The following is a 24,404-nucleotide window of genomic DNA, read 5'->3' as shown; positions in this document are numbered from 1 at the left end:
ATCTGACGGGTCTTTCTGCACAGTCCTCCACCAACATTCGTCTCCCTCCACTGTGCTGTTGTCTCAGTGCATTTCCGCCCTCCTGCCAATGGCTTTGTTTTGCTTTAAACATCCATATTCTTAAACACTGTTTGTCAAGATTGGTTGTTGTGAACATGTCAGTTTTGGATTTTCTTAATACAATGTCTTTAAAAAGCTGCAGTGCACACATCTTCAATGGGCACTGCATCAAACCAGCACACCATCCTCAATATGAAATCCAGTGGTACCACAGCTCAGCACATATCACTTAAGTCTTTTAATGATCTTCAGCATATAGAATGGTCATTGTTTACCCAAGAAGAAAAATGTTTAGTCATCTTTATAGTACATTGTTTCTTATGTAAAAAAAAAAACAAAAACAACAAATTGAGAAAAAAAGATGTTTATTTGCAGTGTTTTCTGAATTTGGTCTGCTATAAGTATGACTGTGCCTTTGGAGGTGGTAGAATGCAAATCAGATGTTTTTAATTTTAAAGATATTAAATAATTTTTGAAGTTGCACTGTTGCAGATTTATTTTCTTACAGCTAAAAAAATGTGTTTGGTGCAGTAAGTGTACTCCGGTATAAGTATACTCACACCCATATATCTTTGTGGTTAATGCAGTCACTTTTTTCGATGAACAGTTAGTGAGACACTTTCTCAAAAGAAACACAAACTGAATGTAGAAATAAGACATATCTTGTAGATGTGTGTAAATCAGATTATTATTTTTTTAACCTTAAGCACAGATTCACTTCTCTTTTTTTTGCCAGTAACTGGGAGTCCGCCTTGGCTTACATTATTTATAGGAAGACAGCAAATGGTGACACCTAGAGGGGGGATTTCTAATCTCAATTTGTATTTTGTCAAACGACAATAGAATACTATAAATTTACTGTCTTTACAGTACCTGCTGTATTTACAAAAAGATCATAAAAGACAACAAAATCTTTGACATTTTTGTTTTAAAGTAAATGAGTTTTGCCTTTTTTATTCAAATTACTGCTGCTGGTGGTCATTTAGTAACAATATCAACACTGCTGCCAAAGGCAGGATCGCAGCTGCGGTTCAGTATACAAGAATCACACCTGATACATCTCTAAGTCAAAACCAACAACCCCATATTGCTGAATATATGTAAATATGCGATGTATGTTGGAGTGGGACACATTGGAAGACTACATTTTCATTCTTTTGCACATAAAGTGACTGTGGGAAGATCAACAGAATCTTTTTTCATTATACAAAAGTGAAAAATAACATGCAACAGATTACACAAAATTATAGAAGGGTTCAAATGTATGGTTTGAATCTTGATTTACATGAAATGTTCTCATTGTAGCTGCTTCAATGGGAATGCTTGCTAGTATCACATATTACTAAGTATAACAGAAATATGAAATAACTAGGATCGCTGACATCAAGCTTTCCTTTGCATTTTAGCCTGTCTGCAGTAAGCCATTGTTTGTTTTGTTTGAAAACCCAAAAGAAAAGCTTTTTGTATCTCCAATATGAACATTTGAAGAATGCAAAGAGGTGTCTAAACTGCAAATATACTTGTGCTAAAAATGCAACAAACAGCGGCAAGGAAAGAAATATTAACTGATTACAACATGAAAAAAAAAACAACACATTAGTAATTTTTATCCAAAACCAAAATCCCTGAAATTTATGATCAATTTTAAAAAGTTGTCATCCAACACTCAACATCTCTCAAACAACTCATGGCTTTACAGCTCTGAGAATACTTCCACATCTTTACACACAGCTTGGGATGTGCAAAAGTAGAAAGATGGTTAAATTTGTTCTGCAGTTGTTCTTCATGGCTCAAGTGAGGGAAATGTGCATTTCAAAAAGGCACTAAACGAATTAAATGAGCTTTAAACAATATTTTCTGATTTAATTACTGTATCTAATACGCAGTATAACTATTGTTCTACTATCTCAGCAAGTATAACAGTGCAATATAAGGGTAAGAGAGAATTAGAAGTCTTAAGAAAACTCTAAAAGAAAGATGGCAGATATTATTGGTATTTCAATGCTTCCATTTTTTCCAATGGCATAAATGTATGAAGTGGCATCAAGAAGCAAGTGTATGTATCTACCACTATGAGATTATTCTCTCTTCTCAGCACTAGAACATTTAAGTTCCCATTTTCCCAGAAAAAAGGTGCTCAGGTGGTGTTTCAGGTGAGGAATGGTTTAATTTCCACTCGAAAAAAAAAAAGTGTAGATCCTGGCCTTAAGTTCAGGGTTGTCCTCTTCATCTTGTGTTCTTGATTCTGTCCGACATTCGACCTTCTGAGATGAGCTCTCACTGGGTCTGATGTACAACATGTTAAAAGGAAGCACATTATCTATGGGAAAACCACTAAAGTATTAAGTCCTTGCTCTAAACTCCAAAATTAATTATTTTCAAATATAAAGAAAATGAAAATTCACTGCAAATGGAATGATACCACAGCATCATGGTAACAAACCAACCTGTCCTTGCTGAGGAGTGGCTGGCTGCCCGGGGACCTGTCCTGTCTGCCCGTAGTAGGCAGCCTGCTGCCTGTAATACTCAGCCCAGGCTGCACTGTAGTCCGGCTGGCCTCCTGTTGTGGATGCTGCAGCCCCTGCTGCTCCTGCGGCTGTAGCTGGTACAGCAGGTACGGAGCCGCCTGCCTGAGCTGGAGGTAACAACAAAGGTAATTAGTCAATTAGAGCAGCTCACCACGTCGTCAATGTTACTAAACATCAAATGCATGGTTGGGTTTGGGCGCAAAATGCACATTACTCCTGTCAATTTGGAGAAACCTCCATTGATCCTGCTGTTGTATTACAGTCAGTGATTTAATATATTATAATTTAATATCAAGAAATTTTGTATATTTACTTTGTCAGTGAAACAGTGCCTGAAAGTAATGCAACCCCGCAAACAACCCGTCTGCTGTTTTCTCTCTCATCTGTGTCATTACGTTTGCATAATGTGATTGTCACCCGAATAAAGAGAGGCATGAAACTGTTATGACAAACACACACAACAAACAGTAACATTTATCTACTACCAATGATTAAGAAGAATACACGTAAGCTTGAACACACATGAACAACATGATAGCCAAACCGCCTACACAAAAATGAGAAATTCATTTTTGTGTAAAAAAATGAGAAATTCATTTTTGTGTACAAAAATGAGAAATTCATTTTTGTTGACAACGGATAGTCCGCTTAAATATATAAATGTCCTCCTAGAGGCCCATTGCTGAAAAAATGAGTAATTAATTTTTGTTGACAACGGATAGTCTGCTTAAATATATAATTGTCCTCCTAGAGGCCAATCGCTGTGTTGGTATATTACTTTTAATGTTGGAAGTAACCTGATTCTGTCTATATTACACCTCACCTCCACCTTCCTCTTAGCTGTAGGCTGCAGTTCTCCATTTGTCCACCATTTCAGAAACCTTACAATCAACTTCCAGACGTTTTGACAAAATGAAGAATGATCCATAATACAACTTCAGCAGGGCTAAACTAGTTTGTTTATACCAGTGTGCAGATGTGGCAGATCTGTTAATAACATGAAAGGGCCCTGGATATTTAGGATGCCAATTGAAATAGCAAATTATTACAGCAAAATTAAAAACAAAAACAAAACAAAAAAACCCCCATAAATGTATCAATGAGTGAAAACTGAAAAAAAAGGCATGCATAAAACACCTTTTCACAAAATTAGAAATGGGATATTTCTTTAAAAAAATACAAACTGGGGATGCAATTAAAAATGACTAGGAACAAATAGAGTGGTTGACTGAATTTCAGTTTAATCAACTGACTCTAAAAGATTTTTCTCATTAGTTTGAAAAACTGTTCATCTGCAAAGTTATACGTGATGATCTTTGGCTGTCTCACCCATCCTCTTGTAGTACTCCTCCCAGGCTTTAGTGTAGTCTGGCTGGCCCCCTGGCGTCTGTGTGGGCTGGGTCTGCTCCCCTGATGTATGGGCACCTCCCGCTGGGTTTGCAGGGTACTGGGCTGGCACAGCCCCCGTTGGCTGCTGGTAGTACTGAGCATAGTAGGCCGCCCAGGCTACGTTGGGATCATTGGCTGCTGCCTTGCCTAGAAAAGATGCAGGGTGGAGGGGGTGAGGTCCTCATAGGGTGAGGGTGAGCCCCTGCTACTGGCCTGGAGACCGAGCTTGGAGACCAGGGGGAAAACAGAAACACGGTTAGCCAAAGCTGCTTAAGGCAAAGTCATCTCATAAAACATTTCCATCAGCACTCCTCTGTTGACCTTCCCAGATTTAGAAAATTATTATTTTTTTGCTCATCACAAAAGATTGGGAAGTAAGGGATGAAGGTACTGTAGCAGGGTATTTGTGATTCACATCAAAAATGGAAGAATTAAGCACTGAAAACCAAGTGAGGTGGTGAAGTCAGAGGTGACTCACTGGGGTCATGGGATGCCTGGGGCTGCCACTGCTGGTAGGTGTTGTTCCAGCCTTGAGTGTATTGGTGAGGACCTGGAGGCCCACTGCTGAGGAGCGCAGAAACAGTTTATTGTGTAGTTCATCTCAAATGCTCTAAATGTCTGTCTCATTTAAACATAAAGTGACACGCACAGTTGCACATTAGTTGTAGTTGTAGCTACTCACTGTGGTGGTCCAGGATTATATGGGCTGGGATTGTAGGGACCCATTGGACCAGCAGGACCTGGTCCACCTGGCCCCGGACCCGCAGGACAGAGAGGACCCTGAAGCACATTACAAAAATTCATCAAATCAATCTTTCAATCAAATTAATATTGCTTCTGTCAGTTTATGAACAGCAAGTCACTAAAAACTAGAATGGCTATGTACCTCGATCTTCTCTTCAATTAGCTGCTTAGCATGGTCGATCTGCTGCGGGGAGCCCCGGATGATGAACAGCTTGAAGTTGGGGTCACCATTTGGGGGTGGCTGCCGACAAATTTCAACAAATGCCCCTGTCTGCTGGTTGATGGACTTGACGTTTTCTCCTCCCCGGCCAATCACAAGCCCACACTTGTGGGCAGGAATAGAAAAGGTCATTTCCCCTCCAGGTGGACCCCAACCACCTTGTCCCCCTCCTCTACCCCTGTTGCCTGCAGGCATGCCTGGAGGGCCTGGGAGACCCTGTAAATTCAGGAGAGAGGCTCAACTGTTTTCTAAAGAACGCGGTTGCAGATTTAATGACCAAAAAAGAAAACAGTCTGACACCTGGTGCATTTGGTTGAAGATGCTGCTTGATGATGATAATAATGATGCTTTACTAAAACTAAGGCGTATAAGCTATCGTCTGAGCATTGTTTTAGAGTATTTCATACCCCCTGTCCCTCCTCCCTGACTCGGATGCTCTGCAGCAGGTCATTGATGATCTGGGCAGCAAGTTCGCAATGATCAGGAGGACCACTAATGTGGGCGATCTTATCTGGACCAGTCCCATCATCTGAGGAAAAATAAATAAGCTTTTAGAAATATTAATATAATTTTTTTTTTTAATACTAATGTGAAAGGGTCACTTGTAGTATACTAAGAATCAACACCCAACTCGAAGAAAGTCGTTTCACTAAACTGCTGCTGTTGTCCTTATAATACTAATTTCTCTATTAATTAAAAGTGTTACATCATCAAAAAGTGGACTGTTTATACAAATGCAACCTTATGCAACCATCACACATCACAGGTTCCCACCTTGTTTAAACTGTATCCTAACGCCAGCATCATTCTGGATCTTCTTAATCATCTCTCCATTGCGTCCAATGACAACACCGACTGAGTGTCGTGGTACTGGGATCTAAGTGAAGGACAAAATGTTTTTATAAAAATTAGGTTTGATTCAAAGTCAACTGGTCCCATTTATTGTCTTGGTACTATACACACTTACGTCCATGCCTCCTCCCATTCGGGAGCTATAGTCATTTCTTTTAGTATAGCCTCCATGGTCTCTCTCTCTCAAAATCTCCTGCACCATCTCCTGAGCTTGCTGAAAAAGTAATATTATGATTAAAGTACATTGCAAATTAGCACTGCAAACGTATTTTGAACTTCGTATGTAGCTACCTGGACTTTGTAGGGGTCTCCGATAATGCGCAGAGGCTTGTCAACATTGGGGCCCTGAGAGGCATCCTGGATTAGAATCATCTTCACTCCTGCACGCTCCTACAGTATCCCACAATTACATTTAAGGTTATATACTTATTTTTTCACACAACTGAAGAACAAAAACATACAACAGTTAGTACCCCTTCATTTTAAAATAACAAGGGCAAGGCAATTAATTTTTTTATCAACAATTTGCTTTTTTGTATTCACTCCTAATTTTCTTTTATGTTATAAAGACACATGACAAAATTGTCTGAAAATTCAACTCTTTAAAAAATGTTCAGTAATACTATGATGTACGGCAAGCATTTGTGGCAAAGTACCTGTAGCTGCTTAATGGTCTCTCCCCCCTTACCGATAACAAGGCCAGCCTTGCCAGCCGGGATCATAATCTCTTGAACGGTGCCATTTTGGCCATTTGTGGGCTCCTGATAAGAAGAGGGGGGTGTACCTCTCCCTCGTGACACTATCTCATCCAGCAACCTCTTGGCTTTCCTAGCCGTGGAGGAAATAACCAGTTACTATACATCTATTTTATAACATCATGTCATCAAGGTCTAGGGAACAGACTGTTTTATATTCTTGTCCTACCTCTACTGAAAGGGGGACAAAAGCTAAAACACCATTTGCATTATTACTGGACAATTCTGGAGATTCCACATAAAATGATAATGAGGGAATTTGCCTAAAGTCAGGAACTTACTCTATGGAGTCCTGTGAACCTGCGAGAGAGACGCTTCTCTCTGGAAGGCCTCCACTGTCTGGAGATACACACAGAAAGTACGTAAGTAAAATATAAAGGACAGTTCAATTGTAAACTAATAGAGATATGAATCTGTTAAGGCTAATTCCAGAGAAGTGCACACAGTACCTGGAGCAATCTGAACCTTGCAACCCGACTCCTGTTGGATCTTATTGATCTGTTCACCACCACGGCCAATAACTGCCAACAAATAGAGAAAAGCTCTGTATCTTATATCAAAGAAACAGAGCAGCATCAGTATATAGTCCAAAGAAAAAAGGTGGCAGTTTGCAACTTTTAGTTTTTTTGCATAAATTGGTCATGAAATTGTCACAGCACGCTCTCCTCCACCTCCCTGTCTTCCTCCTTTTCCCTTTGTTCCCCTTTATGTATGCGTGTGTGGGCGAACCTGGAGCTGCAGCAGCGATCACACGGTTTTGCTAACGTAATAACGGTCATAACGGTCTCCTTCACTCCACAATGCCAGATCGTCTCAGTAACCACACGGTAGCAGAGAAATTTAGCTTTTAATCATACCTTGTTTCTCCCCATTCAAGAACCTCCAGCCACCCTGCTCCACTCCACTCACCTTTACGGCTCTACTTCCCCTCAGTTTGCGCCCTTGGAATTAGACAGTCTCCTCTTAGCACACCGCCCCACCGCTTCACCTGTTAGGGGAGCTCCAAGCTCCTCCAGCCACTCACCTGCCTCTCCCTGCGGACATTCCCCTCTCCACCTCTCACTTTGGGTGAAAACTACTACTTCACCTTTAGAGTGTGACAGAAATGTGATCAGATTTTCATCAAAATTTAAAAAACAAAGTTGGTGTTTTATATAATATAATATTTGGCAATGGCGAAAAAAGTCTTAGCAGAAGTTATTTTAATAACACGTTAAACTTCCTTTAGCAGCAACTGCCTCAGGCAAATGCTCCCTGTCGCTGTGGATTAGACCAGCACAATGATCAATACAAATTTTGGACTATTGTTTCTTACAGAACTGCTCCACCTCTGCCGTATTCTTAGACTGTCTGGTGTAAACAGATTCCTTCAAGTCATTCCACAGCACTTCATTGGGGTTGATGTCCAAGTTTTGACTGCCCCACCTCAAAGGGCAGATTTTATGTATCCAAAGCCATTCTTTAGTAGATTTATTTTGATGCTAAGGGTCGTTTTTCCTGCTGCATCATTCAGTTTCTTCTGAGCTTCGGCTTATAAACAGCCACTCTGACATTATCCTGCAGAACGTCTAATAAACTTTTTCCCTCCACAATAGCAAGCGACCCAGGTCCAGAGGCAGCAAAGTAGTCCCAAATCACTCAACCATGCATCGCTGATGGAATCATGTTTTCATGGTATGCATTTTGTTGTGCTATATGTAGCCATGAATGTTCTTTGCAAACAAGTTTTTTGGGTTTTTTTTCCTCAAAACCTTTTTCCAGTAGTGATGTGAAGTGTCAAGGCGGTCTTTGGCAAAATTCAGGTTTGCTGTAATATTGTTTTTGGGAAGCAGCAGCTTGTTAACCAACTTCAATGAATCCTTGAAGTCGTAAGCTGTTACTCTAGGCTTTTTTATGTCTTTGGAGTGATCTAGGCTGGGCACCCACTTCTACGGAGAGTAGCCATAGTACCAAATTGTTCACATTTAAAGAAAATATGTCTTACTGCAGACTAATGAATATCTAAAGTCTTTGAGATTACTCTGTATCTCTTTCAGCTACATGAAAATGAACAATTCTTGACCTTGATTTTTGTGAGGTATGGCTCGCATCAGATCCTGCTTGTGAAGACCACACTGACACTGTTTGATTGTTTTTATATTAAGGGTAGTAGGTAAACCACAACTTCATTTTGGTTCATTTGACTCGAGGCTTGCTAATGCCTGACTCTAGCTGATGTTTAAAGACATTAGAAAGTTAGTTAGTGTTGCTGATCCACCATCACTTTTTATTTTTAATGGGTGTGTGCAATAATGAACTTTAAAGATCATAACTGTTTTATCAGCTGAACTGATTAGTTTGTTGATATTTTTGACTTTGGTGATCAGATCACATTTCATGACCAAGGTATGCAGTAAATCAGGAAATTTGAAAAGAAGTGCCATTACTTTTTCTTGAAAATGTTCGCTGAAACAAAGTTGGATTGCACTCACTGAGTCCCACCATGCTGTCTGGAACACTGTACTCTTCTGACGTGGAGGCAGGCCTGGGGAAGTCAGAAAGTTAGGATGAAAAAGAAGGAATAAGATGCAACAAAGTAGGTTATATACATTTCTACATGCATTTTCTGTCTAGTCTTTTGTTCTCTCCACAGTCACAAAACACAAAATGAACTCTGCATGGTCTCACCTTTGTTGTGCAAGAGCAGCTAGCTGTGCACCAAATGCTGAAATGGTACAGCAACAGAGAGAAAGAGTGTGAAACAAATATGAGCAACGGACAGGTTTTGGATTACTGATGGACTGTGAGGTCAGAAAATGACACAGACAGAGGAGGGGGAAGTGTGGACAAACAAGGGTAAAAGGGCAAACTACTGAAACAGGTATACTGTACACCAGGATGGCTGTCAGTAAGCAACGTTCAAGTAGGAAATTAAAACTCACACAGTGCTTGGGCTGAATCCAAGTCACTCTGTGCAGCCAGTTTCTTGGTCTCTGGTTCATCTGCCAGTTGTAGAAACAATAGATATTTAACATAGTGGCTAGTGTTTGCTGCATGGAGGACTGCGTAAAATATGTTCTGTATCTAAGCCCCTGTCAACCATGCAATAGAGATATAGTTAAGCCGTCAGATTTACCTGCGTCCTCAAGTTGTCGTTTCTGTGCAGTGAATGGAAAACCATCTGATGCAGTGTTGTTGTTCATAGGAGCAGCATCACCCCCTATCTTAGCTGCAATCTGAACACAAGTTCAAATTATGAAAACAAACAAATGATACAAGAAATTTTAGTTTATTACCTAAACACAATTGTTTAGACATTGTGAGCTAGAGAAAACTGTGAGTTATACTCCTTTTCATATCCATATACAGTAACTGCATATACATTTGAAAATGAAATGTACATTTACACTTTCTTAGACTCTTTTCGCACATGTACATATGTGCAGCTACGTTAAACACAATCTGACAATATAATTATGGTAAAACATTAGCCAGTGAACTGCAATAATAGCAATGTCATGAAAAACTGAGAAACAACACTGATATTACCGAACTCCATTTACTGTGTCGGAAAATTATGTTATTTCAAAACATAAAGTCCGTGTTTATGTGGCGAACTGTGTCAACGACGATAGCTGTCAAGCTAACTACCGTTACTTAGCTGGCCCTCCATCCTCCCCGTCCAGCCTGTCACATCCCTCACCTGCCGGGCCCGCTGCACCGCGTCTGCAAATGCATCTTTCTTAATGCCTGCTGCTCCGTTGCCAAGACCTGCCTGTCCGCCCAGAGGGGCCCCGGAGCCGGGCGGTGGAACCGCGTTGTACTCCGACATAGTAACCAGGTTCAGGCGAGAGGCAGTGAGTAGAAGACCCGGGACCAGAGCTGCGCAGGAGTGAAGAGGAAAGTCAAGTTAAAGCTGAGGGAACACGGTGGAAACACGACGGCAGCCGGGAAGGTTCACTCACATCCAATCCTACTCCGATAACGCGTTATTATCAGATTGTTACTTGATGACACAAATTCTTGGTTGCTATTTTTATAAGATTCATATTCATTCATTTTCGTTATTATTCAAGCAAAACCATGAACAAATTGTTTTGGTTCAGCGTCTCGAAAGAAAAGATTTCGTGGGTTTAAATATTTCATATTGTGACTGTATTTGAAAAAATGCTTTCTCCCAGAATGGTGTAGGATGTAGAATGTTTTTTGAGAAATACGTTTTATTGTTGTTGTAGTTGCTGCCTCTGCTGCTGTTGTTCCCACTCAGAGGATGGACTAGCATGTAGTCCCATTGTCAGCTCCTTAAAACCATCTCCAAATAGTTAGTCGTCAAATAGTTAGAGAATGGCTTCACAAAACAATGGGGAAACATATTCAGATCAGTGCTGAGAATCTATGTAATAATAAATATATATTTCATTCGTTACTTTCATTTGGTGACCTGGTTGTCTGCTAAAAATATCCGCAGAAAGTGTCTAAATCTGTCTATATGTGATATTACTGACATTAAAGTTGTTTATTATAATTAGACTACAATTGAACAATCAACAGAACATTAATTATGCTATCAGCTATTTTATTAGCCTAATTAACTGCAATTAATCAGCACAACAGAAAATATAAAATATTTGTAATTACTAAAACAAAAGTGTAATAATTCCAGGGAGAGCATTTTGTGTTGAGTTGGAGCAGCCAGTAGAGGTAGCTGTCACTTCTTCCCCTCACTGAAACTTGACACCAGACGCCATCTTTGTTGTGGGTGAAGTACGTCAGCTGATGACGGTGGCATTTTCTTTCCAGTGATTGGCCGGATTTCACTACACCAAAGGTCGTGTACATTTGGCGCCCTTCATTCATAACCAGGCTGGCGCGTTTTTGAAAGAGCACCCTACACCAAGAAACATATACATTAAATCCCTATTTGGATTAGTTCGGGTATTATGCGTATAACCGCTTTCTCTTTGCGCTTCGGTGTCCGTGGCTGATATGTGGCAAATGTGGGAACTGCTCTTGGGAAGAAGTGCGCCGAGCGGAGTCGCTCTTAAAGTAGCACCCAGCGAAGCCTGCTAGCTTGTTGTCTTTAACGTTATATGTCCGCTGACAAACAACAGCTGCCACACAATGAGCTTAGCGTCATTCACACACACACGGGGAAGTGAACCACAAGTTTAAGAAGACTTTTGTTTTGTTTAGGTTTTTTTTATTGGGCTGCAGCAAATTACCGGTTTGGCATTATCGGTGAGTGTTTTCCTTAACCTTTGTTTTCCTGGTCGCCTGTGGCTCTGACATTTGGCACATAACTGTAAGAGGCGCTGGGCGCCATGTCAGAAATAATAATAACAGTCGCGTTAGTTGCTGTTTAATAATGTATAGGTTAATATGCTGTTTACAATAATTTTTCGCTGCTTATTATTGTATTGCTGCTACACAGCACTCTGCGTACCTTACTCTCCAGGGCTCCTTACAGTGTCAGTAGTGCTACATATAGTGGCGTAATATACAGTGTGTGTAATAGGAATTGTGGCCTACAGAGATATATTTATTTAAAACAATAATTGTAAAAATTTTCGTTATAACTGAAAGGGCTGCCGCATACCAAGTTAAAAACGTTAAAGCGATTTTGTAATTCGTTAATGTGCTCACTGTTACTTGTGTGGTGATTTGATTAGATACGTTTTAATCTGTAAAGATTGTTTTGACTTTATGCCTTTTATTTAATAACAGTAAACAGGAACGATAGGGGACAGAAGGCTCCTCTGACTGAAATGTAGAGGTAAACCTCTACTTCCCTTTAATAACTACGCATGTATAATGTTTTGTTTTGATTCAGGTCTCTGCAAATTATGGCTGGTGTTGTGGCTATGGCATCTGTCATTGAAGACTTTGACACCCAGGTATTTCATTGAAAAGGCTGGGCTTTGTCCAGCATGTAGTAGCTGTTCATTTTTATTTTTTCTTATTTATTAGTTCTCGTTCATGATTACCTTTGTCACTCCTTTTACAGCCCTGCAAGAAATCTCGCAAAGATGGCGGCAGTCCTGTTGTTAAGACAATCACAAACTATTTCTCTCCGGTAACCAAGGCTGGGGAGAAACCGTTTTCTCCTCCCCGATCCAACAACATCATGGACTACTTTAGCCGGAAAGCTTCATCCTCTAAAGAGAAGACAAGCCCACGAGAACAACCTAAAGAGAACTGTCAAATGTCTTTGTCTGCACAAAAACTGCCCAGCCCAGAGGCAGCAGTGAAACAGGGATCTCAGAAACGGGGTAGAAAAGCCATTAAAGCTGCAAGGAAACTTGTGGAGGCTGAAGCTGTTAGCTCCACGGAAGAGCTAAGCTGCGTGGTTGGTGAAGAACCACTTGAAAGCAAAGATGCAGCACCAGAGAAGACTAGCAGCTGCTGCATCCTTGGGAGCAAAACGGCAGCTTTGCCGGGGAAATGTACTGCTGAAGATTGTGTCAGTGCAGGAACATCAGAGAAGGATGACGCAGTGATTGTCAACACGGAGCAGATTGAAAAAGATGAATTTCATGAAGAGGACTCCAAATGTGGGAAAAGTATCAAAAATCAACCAGACCTCAAGAGTGTGTCTTCATCTCCAGTTGTGCCTTTGAGTGATAAAGCAAAAGTGGCAAAAACTGCTGCACGAACTTCTGGAAGGCAGCAGCAGGAGTCAGAGCAACCAGAACTAGAGGAGAAAGAGCTGGAGAATTCCTTGTGTGATGTTAGCATGGAGGTTAATGTGGATGAGGCCTCTCAGTTAAACAGCAGCACAATCACAATCTCTTTTGAGGATTTTGTGCGAAGTCAGAGTCAGGACAACGATGAAGAGGATGCAGAAGGTGAGCACAGCAAAAATTATGAAAATAAAATTACAACAGAAGAAGAGAAAATGGACACTGACCTGTTGGATAATCCTAAAGCTGAAGAAAACATGGGATCTGGGGAGCCATCGCTTCAAGTCTCACCCCGAACCCTCACAATCCAGGCTGAAGTGCATGAAGTCCCAGTCAAGCAGAATGCAGTCAAGGCTGTGGGAAAGATGGCTTCCATCTTTAACCGAAAAAAGGTGACAAATTGTCCTGCAGAAATAGTAGCTTCACCTGACACAGAGACTGGACCCCAGCTTCCTTCTACCTCTTTGGCTGTAAAACGGAAATCCAATGTAGTCCTTCAAGAGGAGGACTTAGAGCTGGCAGTACTTGAGAGTGAATTAACACCCAAATGCAGCGAGGCAGAGAGAAAACAGTTCATGGCTGCTTTCAAACAGCCTAGCCTAGATGGATCCAGAACAAAACCTGGAAAAAGCCAGGGAAAGCAGAACCAATCTGAAGAAAACAATTTGGATGCCGCAAATGATGTTGCTGAGGAGGATGCTGCAGGTAATCCCTCTGTTGAGCAAGCTTCTGCTTCCTCTCAGGAAAAGCATGCAACTAAAAAGAAACCGACAAGAAAAGGCCGAAAGAAAGCCACAGAAGTAAAGGAGGCAGTGAGCACCTCACCTGCTCATGTGGAAGATGCAGTGAACACAACTGATAGCAAAGAAGAAGAGCCCCCCATCACCTCAACTCCCTCCATCCCAGCTGTGAGAAGGTCCAGAAGAGGGGCTGTAGCCAGGAACACACCTGAAACCACCCAAGCAACTCCTATTAGAAGAACCAGGAAACAGAATGAGTCAAAGGATGCTGATAGTGCTGTTGCTTTATCTGACATCCCTGTGAGGATGTCCACTCCAAAGGCCAAGAAGTCCAAACATGGAGTCTTTGTAGCAGAGATGGTGTGTCCACCAGACACAGAGGAAAGTCCAATCAGGTGACACATGGTTATAGTTTGATTTCATCCTATAATATAATCCTGTGAAAAGCATGTTGATTGCATTGATATACTAAATTGCCAGTTTAGTAAGTAAAAAAGCAAAAACTGGTTCCAGTCCTTCAATAAACCCCAACTTTATAAAGGTTATACATTGAGTTTTTATTTGCCGAATTGTATTGTACAAGATATGTTTCTGACTTTTTATCTAACCTTGTTGAAATAAAAGGGGTAAAAAAAAAAACTGGAAAATTGAAACATATATCAACAATGTAAGATAACTCAACAGTGCCACAATCTACATCCTAAAAAATACTGGTACATTTCAATTAACATTTCACTATAATGGAACAAAAACGGAATATTATCATCTTCATGAAGAAAGGACTGCATTTACAGCTGCCGGTATACAACTCTGCATTTAGTAAAACTAATAAATGTTTTCTTTTCTTTTTTTTTTTTTTTTAAAGGATGAAATTCACTAGAGTCCAGAGAAATGTTTCCATGTTAAGGACTGAAAGTGGAAGTGACAAAAACGTTTCTTTGGCTACTAAAGTAAATATTTATTTTACACATTTGAAATATTTCTGATATAACGTATCGTTGTAGTGACTTGGCCAAGAAAAAACATTTAAACGTTACAATAATCATGAGCAGAGGGTGAAATAAACTTTTTCTCCCCCAGACGTCAAATGAGTCTAAAAAAAGAAAGCAGGCAAAGAAGTTGGTGCAGAAAGCCAAAGTCATTCAGCAGAGTAAGAAAAGTTGTGTAGAGGAAAAGGGCGCCTTAAGGCGTTCGTCAAGAAATGAGGCCTCTATCAAGAAGAGCTACTGTGAAGATGAGGTACAGTAAAAGACCAACAATTAATATTTCAAGTATGTATTTATTTTCTATTCACCCGCTTCAGGCTGTCCTGTAATCATATTTTTAGGCTTGCCATGCAAAATATTGACTGCCTTTATTCGACAGCAAAACGGGCTTTTTATCTTAACTTAGTGGCAGAAAGGTTTTTGTTCTAAAAGTAAATTTACTCATAGACTTTTCTATAATATTTTATACATCTTTATCCAGTTGTTGGTGAATTAATCGGTTGTATTACTTGTTAGAGTAACTTACTGTAAATCTTAAAATTGAAGCAGAAAACAGCATGAAAACACTAAGAGTTCAAATGAGTAGCTTTTTCCTGTGTTTTGTAACTTATTTCTATGTGGAACACATTTTGCACTCGTTCACAGTTGTTAGTCAAAGTTTAACAAAACCAGTTTCAGAAGAGTGTTTATGAAATACTGTGTGACACAACACAAAAATCTAATTTGCGTATTCACTCTTTTTAAAATCAGAATTCTGTCATCTGCGTGGAGGACGACCTGGCTGCCCCTCTTCAGACAGCACCAGAAAAAAGTAAATCACAAAAGGCTTTACGCAGTCTAAATGATGTTCTGGGCAAAGCCATGCCACCTGACACCAAGTCTGTCCCAGGTTGTTCTACCCACTGGTTACCGTCTTTTGTTCTATTTTTTTTTTATCTATCGGAAGCTTTTCTAAAAGGGCTTTATCTTCTCTCTGACAGGCTCCAAAGGGGCTACACTTGGCCAAGAAAAGACTGCACGGAAGGTGTCCATCTTTGATGAAATCAGTAATGAGGGCTCTGACAATTCTCAGGATGATGAGCAGTTCAGGGCACGCAGAGAGTTCTTGAAAAGTGGCCTGCCTGAGTCCTTCAGAAAGCAGATGGCCAAGACAGCTGCCAACAAAGAGGCATACTCGCTTTCCTGTTCTTCATTTCAGCCAGTTCTTCACATAAAGCAACCACCAACCGGTAGGCTTTTCCTTCATAGCAATATGCAAGCTGTCACTGTTTGTCAGGGTTAATAGTTTTTTGTTGTGTATTAACAGATTGCCCCCTTTGGAGTCTATCATGGCCCGAGTCTCCATTGCTAAGTCACCTGAAAGAGCTTTGGAGCCAAACATCCTGCTCTCCTCCCTCCGTTGTTGACTCCTTTAGTTTAAAGACCAAACCAGCCCGTAGAGCCTTTTGCAAAAGGGTATGTTGAAATACTAATATTCCTAATTATTGTAAACTATTCTCTCACAAAATGTTGACTGTGAACTCAAGACCAAGGTACATCCACAAGGTACAAATGGTTTGTTTAGCATGGTTGATATTTCAGACAAAGCTTGTGCAGTTTCAGTTGTGGGGATGACTCGATGCTGATACCACTATCAGGTGTCGAGTCAAATAATGTCCTCGAGCACTTGTAAAGCTGCTGATAACCTCTGCAGCTAAGTGGAGGTGGAAAAATGTCTATGGTTAAGAGCTGTTCTAAGACAAATGACAATGAAAAAAGTAAAGTTGAATCCAACTTTGCTTTGCTAAGGTCTTAATATCCAGTTACTAACAGTCCTGTTTCTCCAGCTCATTTTAATTTGTTTATTATTTATGACTGACATCAACAACAGCCAAGAGAGATTTATCGTAACAACAGCTTTACCTGAAGTTCTACTTTATTTTATAAAGTTATTCCCTGTTGTGTTTTGCACACTTCTTTATCCAGCGCCCCACCTGAAGTCTGTGCTTTGTTTTCTTTTCTTTTTGTTATTTTTAACAAATTTTATTTATTTTATTGCTTGGTTTAAAAAAAAAATGAAATATTTGTTTTAGCAGAACAACATGCAATACTTTCTGTTCCTATGTAATTTGATGGTGTGTCTACCTTAGGATGTCCAGCAACTCATATTAAAAGCAAAAGAGTAGATATTTGCAAGTACTCAAATCTAAGTATTTGTACTCTGTTTGGGGGAAAAGTGGTATTGGGATATGCCTAGTTTGTAGCTGTTCGTGTAAGAGCAGTATTGCTGTGTTATCTTTGAAAGGTGAAGCACATGTTTAAAGCCGCAGTATGCAATGCATGGAAAGTTTCAAAACATATCCTAAAACTACTTAATCTAAAAATTACCTCAGACTTAAAATAATTCCTCTATGCTGTCTGCTCTGATGCAGCTGTACTTTGCTCTTTATACCCTGCTATGCTCTGCACAACCCTTCAGGTAGTTTTAGTTATGAAATTGGAAACAAAATGCTTCAAAACTTACTAGAAAGTGTAGAAAGTCAAGAAAGTGTTGCTCTTTTCTAATTTGTCAGTACAGCAACATTATAGAAACGAATGTCTCTGCACTGCTGTCAGGGATCTTCAGTGTGTTTGTCAGAGGAGGCTTAACCACGATGAGCGTTAGAGCATAGTATTAAAATGTGATAATGTTGCACACTGTAACTTTAATTTGGACCTTCTTGTGATCAAGGCACATAAAACAGCTGTGGCAGAGGATGCCAAAAGCATGAAGAGCGCAGCAGAGCCTTTTCAGAGCAGGGAGCAGAAGAGCTTGAGCAAGGCGGAATATTTTGATGTACACATCCTACCTTTAATCATATTGTAACTCTAAATAATTTATTAAAAACTAACATTTTTTTATTTATATTCATTTCATTATTAGTATTCTACTTAAATTCCTCAGGACAAATAACCCAAAACAGATGAACAATATGAAGAACTATTTCTAACAGAACTACTGTGGAGTTGAACGACAGAAAAAACCTCGAATTACTGATATTTTTTCCTTTTAGGGTTCGGGCTGGAGACCTGAGATCCCTGAAAGTGTTCGTCAACATCTAATGGAGGAGATCAGCACCTCTAACCCTTGCTTCCCTGTTAAGATGTTCATCGCTCGCTTCCTAAAGAGACGCACTGACCAACAGCAGCTCTGCATGGCCTCAGGTCAGTTCAACAGAAAACTGAAAATAAAATTGATATGTTTCAGTTTAAAATTGATATATTACAGTTTATTGGAGGTTTTGATTGAGCTCTGATTTGCTTCCCTTTTGACTGTTTCCAATATTTATTATCTATATTTATTTGATAGCACACACCAGATTTAACCTTTAAAGATTTATTAACCACACCAGAGACAGCAATGCTCATGAATATTTAAACCTTTGAAGCACAAATGGTGGCTTGGTATTTTTATTATTTTATCCAATGTAAAATAAAAAGGCACCAAACTAAGGGTCTCTGAAAATCCTCAAGAACCGCTATATTGTATCAATTAGAACTGGATCCAACCAGAGTCACAAGCACCCCACAGCCAGCTGAACCAGTAGGCGGCAAGAGGAAAAGGATGGACGATGAAGGGGGAAAGGCACTCAAAGTTGCAAAGAAGCACCGGGCCAATGATTGTCAAGAGAACATTTCTACACCTGAGCCAGAGCCAATCAAAAGAGGAGGCCGTACAAGACGATCGCAAAGATCCAGACCGGAGGAGAAGGAGGAGAAAGCCAAGCCTTCCAACAAATCTCCTCCTTCGCTCCCCAAAGATGACTCTGTGGTTGTAGTGGACGACCTGCTTTTGGGAGAGGATGCTGGAAACATAGGTGAGGTTACAACAGTATGTAATCCAAATAGGAAAGTGGTGTGATCAAATCAAATTCACTTTAGAAGACAGAGACACGTAATCGTTGAGGCTACAACCCTTATTATTTTTGTACTAATCCTCTAGTATTTTAATTATAGAGCAAACCTAACAATGCTAAGTGCTTGGTATAAAGCTCTAAATAAAGAGCTTTTAACTGCAACACTCCCAATCATTGAACTGACATAAGACGCAGACCTACCAAACTGCCGTGGCAACTTTCTTATGTCTTGTGTAACATGTAACATGTCTTGTGTAACATCACTGTTTTGGTTCATATTGACTATTTATAGCTTGAGTTTACCCTCTGCAGTTTGTTCTTCAGATGTGGTGAAGGAGGATGTGTTGTGGACAGACAAATATCAGCCCCAGCACTCCTGTGACATTATAGACAACAATGCCTCCGTCAGGAGGCTGCACAGGTGAGCAACTACAGCAGTACTGCTTTCATTTCACAGCATCAATATCAAAACCGTGGCCCTTGTTTTTGCTGTGCAAAATATGGACATAAAAATGGACTGTATTAGGACTATAGGGAGAGTGTTTGATATTCCCTTTTTTTTTTTTTAAAGTTGGCTAAAGGAATGGAAACTTCGTGCTGACAGAGAGGAGATAAAAAAGCAGAAAGACAAGAAACAAGAAGAAGGCGGCAATGGTGAGGGATAAGATAAGAACAAACAGTGATTGTGTTTTCTCTTTATAACTGTTGCCTTACTGCATGTTTGTTTTGACTGCGTCATGACCCATTGTGTGCAGATTCTGACTGGGACTCTAGAGAAGAGGACTCCCAGGATGGAGAGGACACGTTGTGTAACACAATGCTGATAACGGGACCTACTGGAGTAGGAAAAACTGCTGCAGTCTATGCTTGTGCCCAGGAGCTGGGTTTCAAGGTATAAAAGCATCACATGTGTTTCAAAGTCGTGCATCTTTATTTGAAGAGCTACAAACGTCTTTGTGTGGTCCCAAGGTATTTGAGGTGAACGCTTCATCTCAGCGGAGTGGACGTCTTATTCTGTCCCAGCTCAAGGAAGCCACTCAGTCGCACCAGGTGGGCAGTCAAGGAGTCAACGCCTATAAACCTACCTACTTCAACAGCTACGGCACAAGCAGCAGTGCTGGCACCATCAGACCTGGATCTTCTCCCAGTAAGGAAAGAGCTGACCTTGTCAGCACTGTTTCATATGAGTTGTTGGCTTGTGAAATAACCTACGGTTGGTTTGTAGTGTGAAAATATTTCAAGAACCAATTCTCATCCTTCAGGAAAGATTAACTCTCCACGTAGAGTGGTTTCCTCTCCAAGGAAACAACCCCAGTCACCAAGAAGTACTAAAAAAGGAGGCCTGGCTCCCACCTCTTTGGCTAACTTTTTTAAAGTGGGTCGACCCACCAACAAGCAGCCACCTAACACTATGAAGAATGAACAGACAGGTAAATGCACATCAGGAGGACGTATCGACACATTGTAAAAAGATTTTGTGATCAATACGAGACTTTTCTCTCTCTCTCCTTAATTTTTTCATGTAGCTCCTTCCAAGAAAGTCACAAAAGAAAATGAGGGTGCCAATAAACATAAAGACCTACCTGTGAAATCACCAACAGCAAACACTCCTAATGAAGAACAGAGCAAGAAGATAGCCACCTCACTTATACTGTTTGAAGAAGTCGATGTTATTTTTGATGATGACTCTGGGTTTCTAGCTGCCATCAAGACATTTATGACTACAACCAAAAGACCAGTCATCCTCACTACCAGTGGTGAGTAGTAAAACAAAGACAAATTTATTATATTATATATTGTATATGGTCTGGTTTTTAAGTTTCTGTTTGTTTTGCTTTTGTTTTTTTGTTTGTTTTACATCTTCTAGATCCTGCCTTCAGCTCCATGTTTGATGGTAACTTTCAAGAGATCCATTTCAGAACACCATCAGTGGTGAGTGGAGGATGTTGTGGGCCTTTCTTTGTTGCTGATTAAGTGAGCTGTTTAATTTGGCTTGAATGTTGATGACAAAAATGTTTGCACATAATAATACAAGTCAGTTTTTCACTTGTCCTCCTTCCTCTGTGACACAGTTAAATGTTGGCAGCTACCTGCAGCTTTTGTGTCTGGCTGAAGACATCCGGACAGACCTAACAGACATCAGCTCTCTTCTCAGACTCAATGGCTGCGACATCAGGCAAAGCTTACTGCAGCTGCAGTTCTGGACCCGCAGCACTGGGGGCCGCCACATAACCAAACCATTTATCCCCAGTGGCAAACACGGTAGGAGGAGTAAGACTTTTCTCATCTATAAAGGAGTAGGACCATGGTACTGATTGTACTGTTTAGAAAAAGCGAATGAACTGAAAACTGAGTTAAAATTAGTTAGGCCTAAATAATTTCTTAATCTGCAAAGTCACATTGAATCAATATACTCTACACTCACTGGCCACTTTATTAGGTACATAGGGACCCTCCTTCCTTTTAAATAGGGTGACCAAATCTTTAGAACCACCTCTTCCTATAATGTACCCCAGTATGACTCCACTACCTACATCAAACCTCATAATTAACAGAGAGAAGAATTATCCCCTTTTTGACAATTTCAACTTAAAACTGAAAAATTATAACACTGTAAAAGCGAAATTCATGGCAGAGCTGCTGTATTGCATTGCAATAGATTGTACAGGTGTACCTACTAAAGTGGCCAGTAAGTGTATATCTAATATATTTTTTATCTACATAAAATTATACTTCTTATCTTGGTCCTTGGGTGAGGTTTAAATTTGGAAATAAAAATACGTCCCTATCACGCACTGATCCTTTTCTCTGCCTGGAGAGAAAGAGACTGTCAAGCTCTGTACCAGTGAGGCAATGGGTCATAACAGAATCTGCCTTAACGGTGTTAAAAAACATTAGTGGCATCACAAGGAATTTGTCTTTATGCGTTATTATTCCAACATTGACACTTATTTTACGCTGTTATCGCAAATGATGATTATTGGTTGATTGTTATTAATATTATTATGATTATGATTATTATAAATAACCTTTTACGTTTTCCCCCCTTATTGGCATTTTAAAGCTGAACAAAACACGGAGACTAAAGGAGAGGAAGCAGACTTGTCTGTGTGTGCTGTAACTGACCCGACCACTCTCCCTCCCTGTGACACCGGCTGCACTGAGACCAAGCTCGGCCTGTTGAATATTGAACCTGAGAGAGAAATCTGGGGGGTGCTCAAGGTAAATAAATTAGACGCCACAACAGCGGGGTCTAGATTATTGTTATTCGTTTAATTTAATTTTATTTTATTTGAGACTTTATGCAAGATATTGACATGGTATATGCTCTTAACAGAAGCCACTAGAGGAGGTGCTTAGCCTGGAGCTCCTGACAGACAGCAGGCGAAGAGGGGTAGACCTACTCTATTCCAATATGGAGGCTCTCTTACCTCTACCACTAACACGTCTGACTACCTGTACCCACAAACTAGAGCCATTTGTTTCTGTATCACAAAAACATCCTTCTGTTAACCCAGAAGAAACGCTATCATCTGACACCATGCCAGCTCATACCAGGTTACTGCACACAGCGGAGTCAGCTGATTACTCAGATGATGGCAGTCCAGTCAAAGTTTCCAGCAGAATGAAGAACAAGAGACGGCACTGTCTACCTGATCAGGATGGACTAAACTCTGACTCAGACTCAGAAGAGAGTTTTCTGTCTCTCCGCAAGCTGCAGGCCACTTCTCGGACAAAGGAGGATATCAAAGAAAGTTCCGTTTCAAAAATTGTGAAAAGGAAAATTTTGACTCCTGAGGAGCGGGTAAAAAGTGTCCCGGTCTCCCAATGTCTGGAATCAGTAGCTGACTTTTTAGAAAACATGTCCTACATGGACTCGTCTTTGGTTGTTCATCAAGAAGGGTGTAGCATTCACAGAAGAGTGACACCAGTGGGTGCAATGTTGAAAGATGGGATGAACGACGAGTGGGCGGTTGAGACTAACAGGGGGAGCTGGGTGAGGGGAGAGCGTATCTTGGAGATCCAGGCAACTGTGGAAGCACTGAGCTTCCACAGGTGTCAGGAATCTGTAGCAGAAGCCTGGGACGAAGCCCAAAAACTGGAAGGAGAGTTGGGAAAACAGGTTGTAACAGAGCTTACCCTCCCTGTGGCTCCTCATTGTGAAGGTTACAGCTTAACACAAGTCAACCCCTGTCAACCACAGTGAGTCTTACTATTCCCCAGACACATGTACGATCTAAATATGCACAAAATTAATTCAAGAACAAAGATGTTGTGGTAACAGCCAATCCTTAATTTGTTCAAAGTAAACTATTGTGTTTTGATATGTGACAGGTTGGTCCAGAGGAGGACAGAAGTGATGGAGAGTCTGGTGTTGAAAGGCGTAGTCGGTGCTCTGGGAAACAGATCAGCAGCTGCTCTGGAGTACTTGCCAGCACTTCGCACAATCTGCAGATCAGAGCAGCTTAAGGAGCAGGGCAAAGTCAAACGAAGGTGAGCCCGCAGAAACCCCTGTTAGTTTTTCAGCAAGTCTGGGTTAAAACTGTGGGAAGAATGTGTTTTTCTAAGTGATGTAGGTTTTGTTTTGATGCAAAGCAAAAAGCTGTCAGGTTACAAATGAACATGTTAAGGTGTAATTGCACTTTCTTTTTTTAACCAGATTTTTGCACTACCTTGATGCGATCCACCTTGGTCTTGAAAAGACCACTCTACAACAACTTGCTGAAGATTTCCCCTGAACTACAGAGAAGGTCACCCAGGCTCTTGTTATCACGCACAGCCCTTAAATAAACACTTTTAAGGTCCATGATTCAGACTGTAACAATAAACACATTTACAGTCACTGCTCAGGCATCAGGAGCACAAGGATGATGGACAGTGTGTTAGTGTCAGTGAGTTTTGCCATTTGTCTTATGATTCAGACCTCCGCATGAGATGAAGTGGTGAACTGTCTGAAGGTTTCATTAATTTCCTCCAAGATGGAACAGACTGACTGGCTGAATACAGGAAAGGTGTTGATTCAGCAGTGGTGCTTTCAAAGAATGCACTGAATATTAATACTTTATATGACTAACCGGTGTTGGAGTGTTTTTTTTGTACAGTAGTGTTTTGAAGCCTCTTAATCTGCTTTGCATTTTGCAAAGTGTTTTTATCAAATAGAAATTGCTTTTCAGGAGCAAATGTGAATCATTAATAATTTGTAGGAGATTAAAGTGTAAAATACAGTTTGCTTTTGTATTTGTAAAGGCTGTGTATAAATTGTCTCCACACAAATTACTGTTATTGCACTCAGGATTGCAGTTCAAGATCACAAAAGGAGGACAGCTTTGAATAGAATTTTTTTCACGTACACATTCACTTTGCTTTGTATTTTTTTTTTTTTTATTTCTCCTGCCTCAAATATGTGCAGATTATCTACAATGGGTGTTGGTTGTGACCAAATAAAGGTTTATCAAAACCAAAAATAAATTGTCTCATAGTTTATGTTCAGAATGTTTATCTCACCAGGCCTGTTAATGAACTCTGCCTGAAATCCTAGTTTGCCCTGGTATTTGAACAGTGGATAGACAGGTTTATCTTAATGAATGAAACTGGA

At 40.3% G+C, this 24,404-nt stretch overlaps 2 protein-coding genes across 9 annotated transcripts; one reads left to right on the top strand and one right to left on the bottom strand.

Annotated features, from left to right (window-relative positions):
- Positions 1-569: 569 nt before the first annotated feature.
- Positions 570-10,482, bottom strand: LOC137099688 (far upstream element-binding protein 2-like). Of its 5 annotated transcripts, none has more exons than XM_067476854.1 (18): positions 10,231-10,482; positions 9,664-9,763; positions 9,470-9,529; positions 9,216-9,252; positions 9,020-9,072; positions 6,998-7,069; positions 6,830-6,887; positions 6,450-6,621; positions 6,085-6,183; positions 5,909-6,007; positions 5,716-5,818; positions 5,349-5,470; positions 4,864-5,157; positions 4,660-4,757; positions 4,456-4,538; positions 3,918-4,124; positions 2,508-2,695; positions 570-2,346 (listed from the first exon to the last, which is right to left on the bottom strand). In XM_067476854.1, the coding sequence occupies exons 1-18, from the start codon at positions 10,357-10,359 to the stop codon at positions 2,338-2,340; spliced, it is 1,983 nt and encodes a 660-aa protein (XP_067332955.1). In that variant the 5' UTR covers positions 10,360-10,482; the 3' UTR covers positions 570-2,337. The 5 variants fall into 5 exon arrangements, with proteins under 5 accessions (XP_067332955.1, XP_067332954.1, XP_067332956.1 ...); XM_067476853.1 differs by having other exon boundaries at positions 4,456-4,541; positions 10,231-10,480; XM_067476855.1 differs by having other exon boundaries at positions 4,456-4,541; positions 10,179-10,448.
- An 859-nt stretch (positions 10,483-11,341) lies between these two features.
- Positions 11,342-24,264, top strand: atad5a (ATPase family AAA domain containing 5a). 4 transcript variants are annotated; one of them, XM_067476837.1, is made up of 22 exons: positions 11,342-11,765; positions 12,358-12,421; positions 12,532-14,342; positions 14,813-14,897; positions 15,028-15,186; positions 15,684-15,744; positions 15,914-16,162; positions 16,240-16,388; positions 17,966-18,116; positions 18,449-18,769; positions 19,121-19,229; positions 19,380-19,462; positions 19,564-19,700; positions 19,778-19,955; positions 20,071-20,238; positions 20,335-20,565; positions 20,676-20,740; positions 20,881-21,070; positions 21,873-22,030; positions 22,146-23,011; positions 23,144-23,302; positions 23,469-24,264. In XM_067476837.1, the coding sequence occupies exons 2-22, from the start codon at positions 12,371-12,373 to the stop codon at positions 23,545-23,547; spliced, it is 5,460 nt and encodes a 1,819-aa protein (XP_067332938.1). In that variant the 5' UTR covers positions 11,342-11,765; positions 12,358-12,370; the 3' UTR covers positions 23,548-24,264. The 4 variants fall into 4 exon arrangements, with proteins under 4 accessions (XP_067332938.1, XP_067332937.1, XP_067332936.1 ...); XM_067476836.1 differs by having other exon boundaries at positions 15,684-15,822; positions 19,133-19,229; positions 23,469-24,263; XM_067476835.1 differs by having other exon boundaries at positions 15,684-15,822; positions 23,469-24,263.
- The last annotated feature ends 140 nt before the right edge of the window (positions 24,265-24,404 follow it).

This window comes from Channa argus, chromosome 15, assembly GCF_033026475.1.
Source record: "Channa argus isolate prfri chromosome 15, Channa argus male v1.0, whole genome shotgun sequence".
Classification (NCBI taxonomy): domain Eukaryota; kingdom Metazoa; phylum Chordata; class Actinopteri; order Anabantiformes; family Channidae; genus Channa; species Channa argus.
The sequence above is the reverse complement of the archived record's forward strand: the minus strand, read 5'-3'. Positions and strand labels throughout refer to the sequence as shown.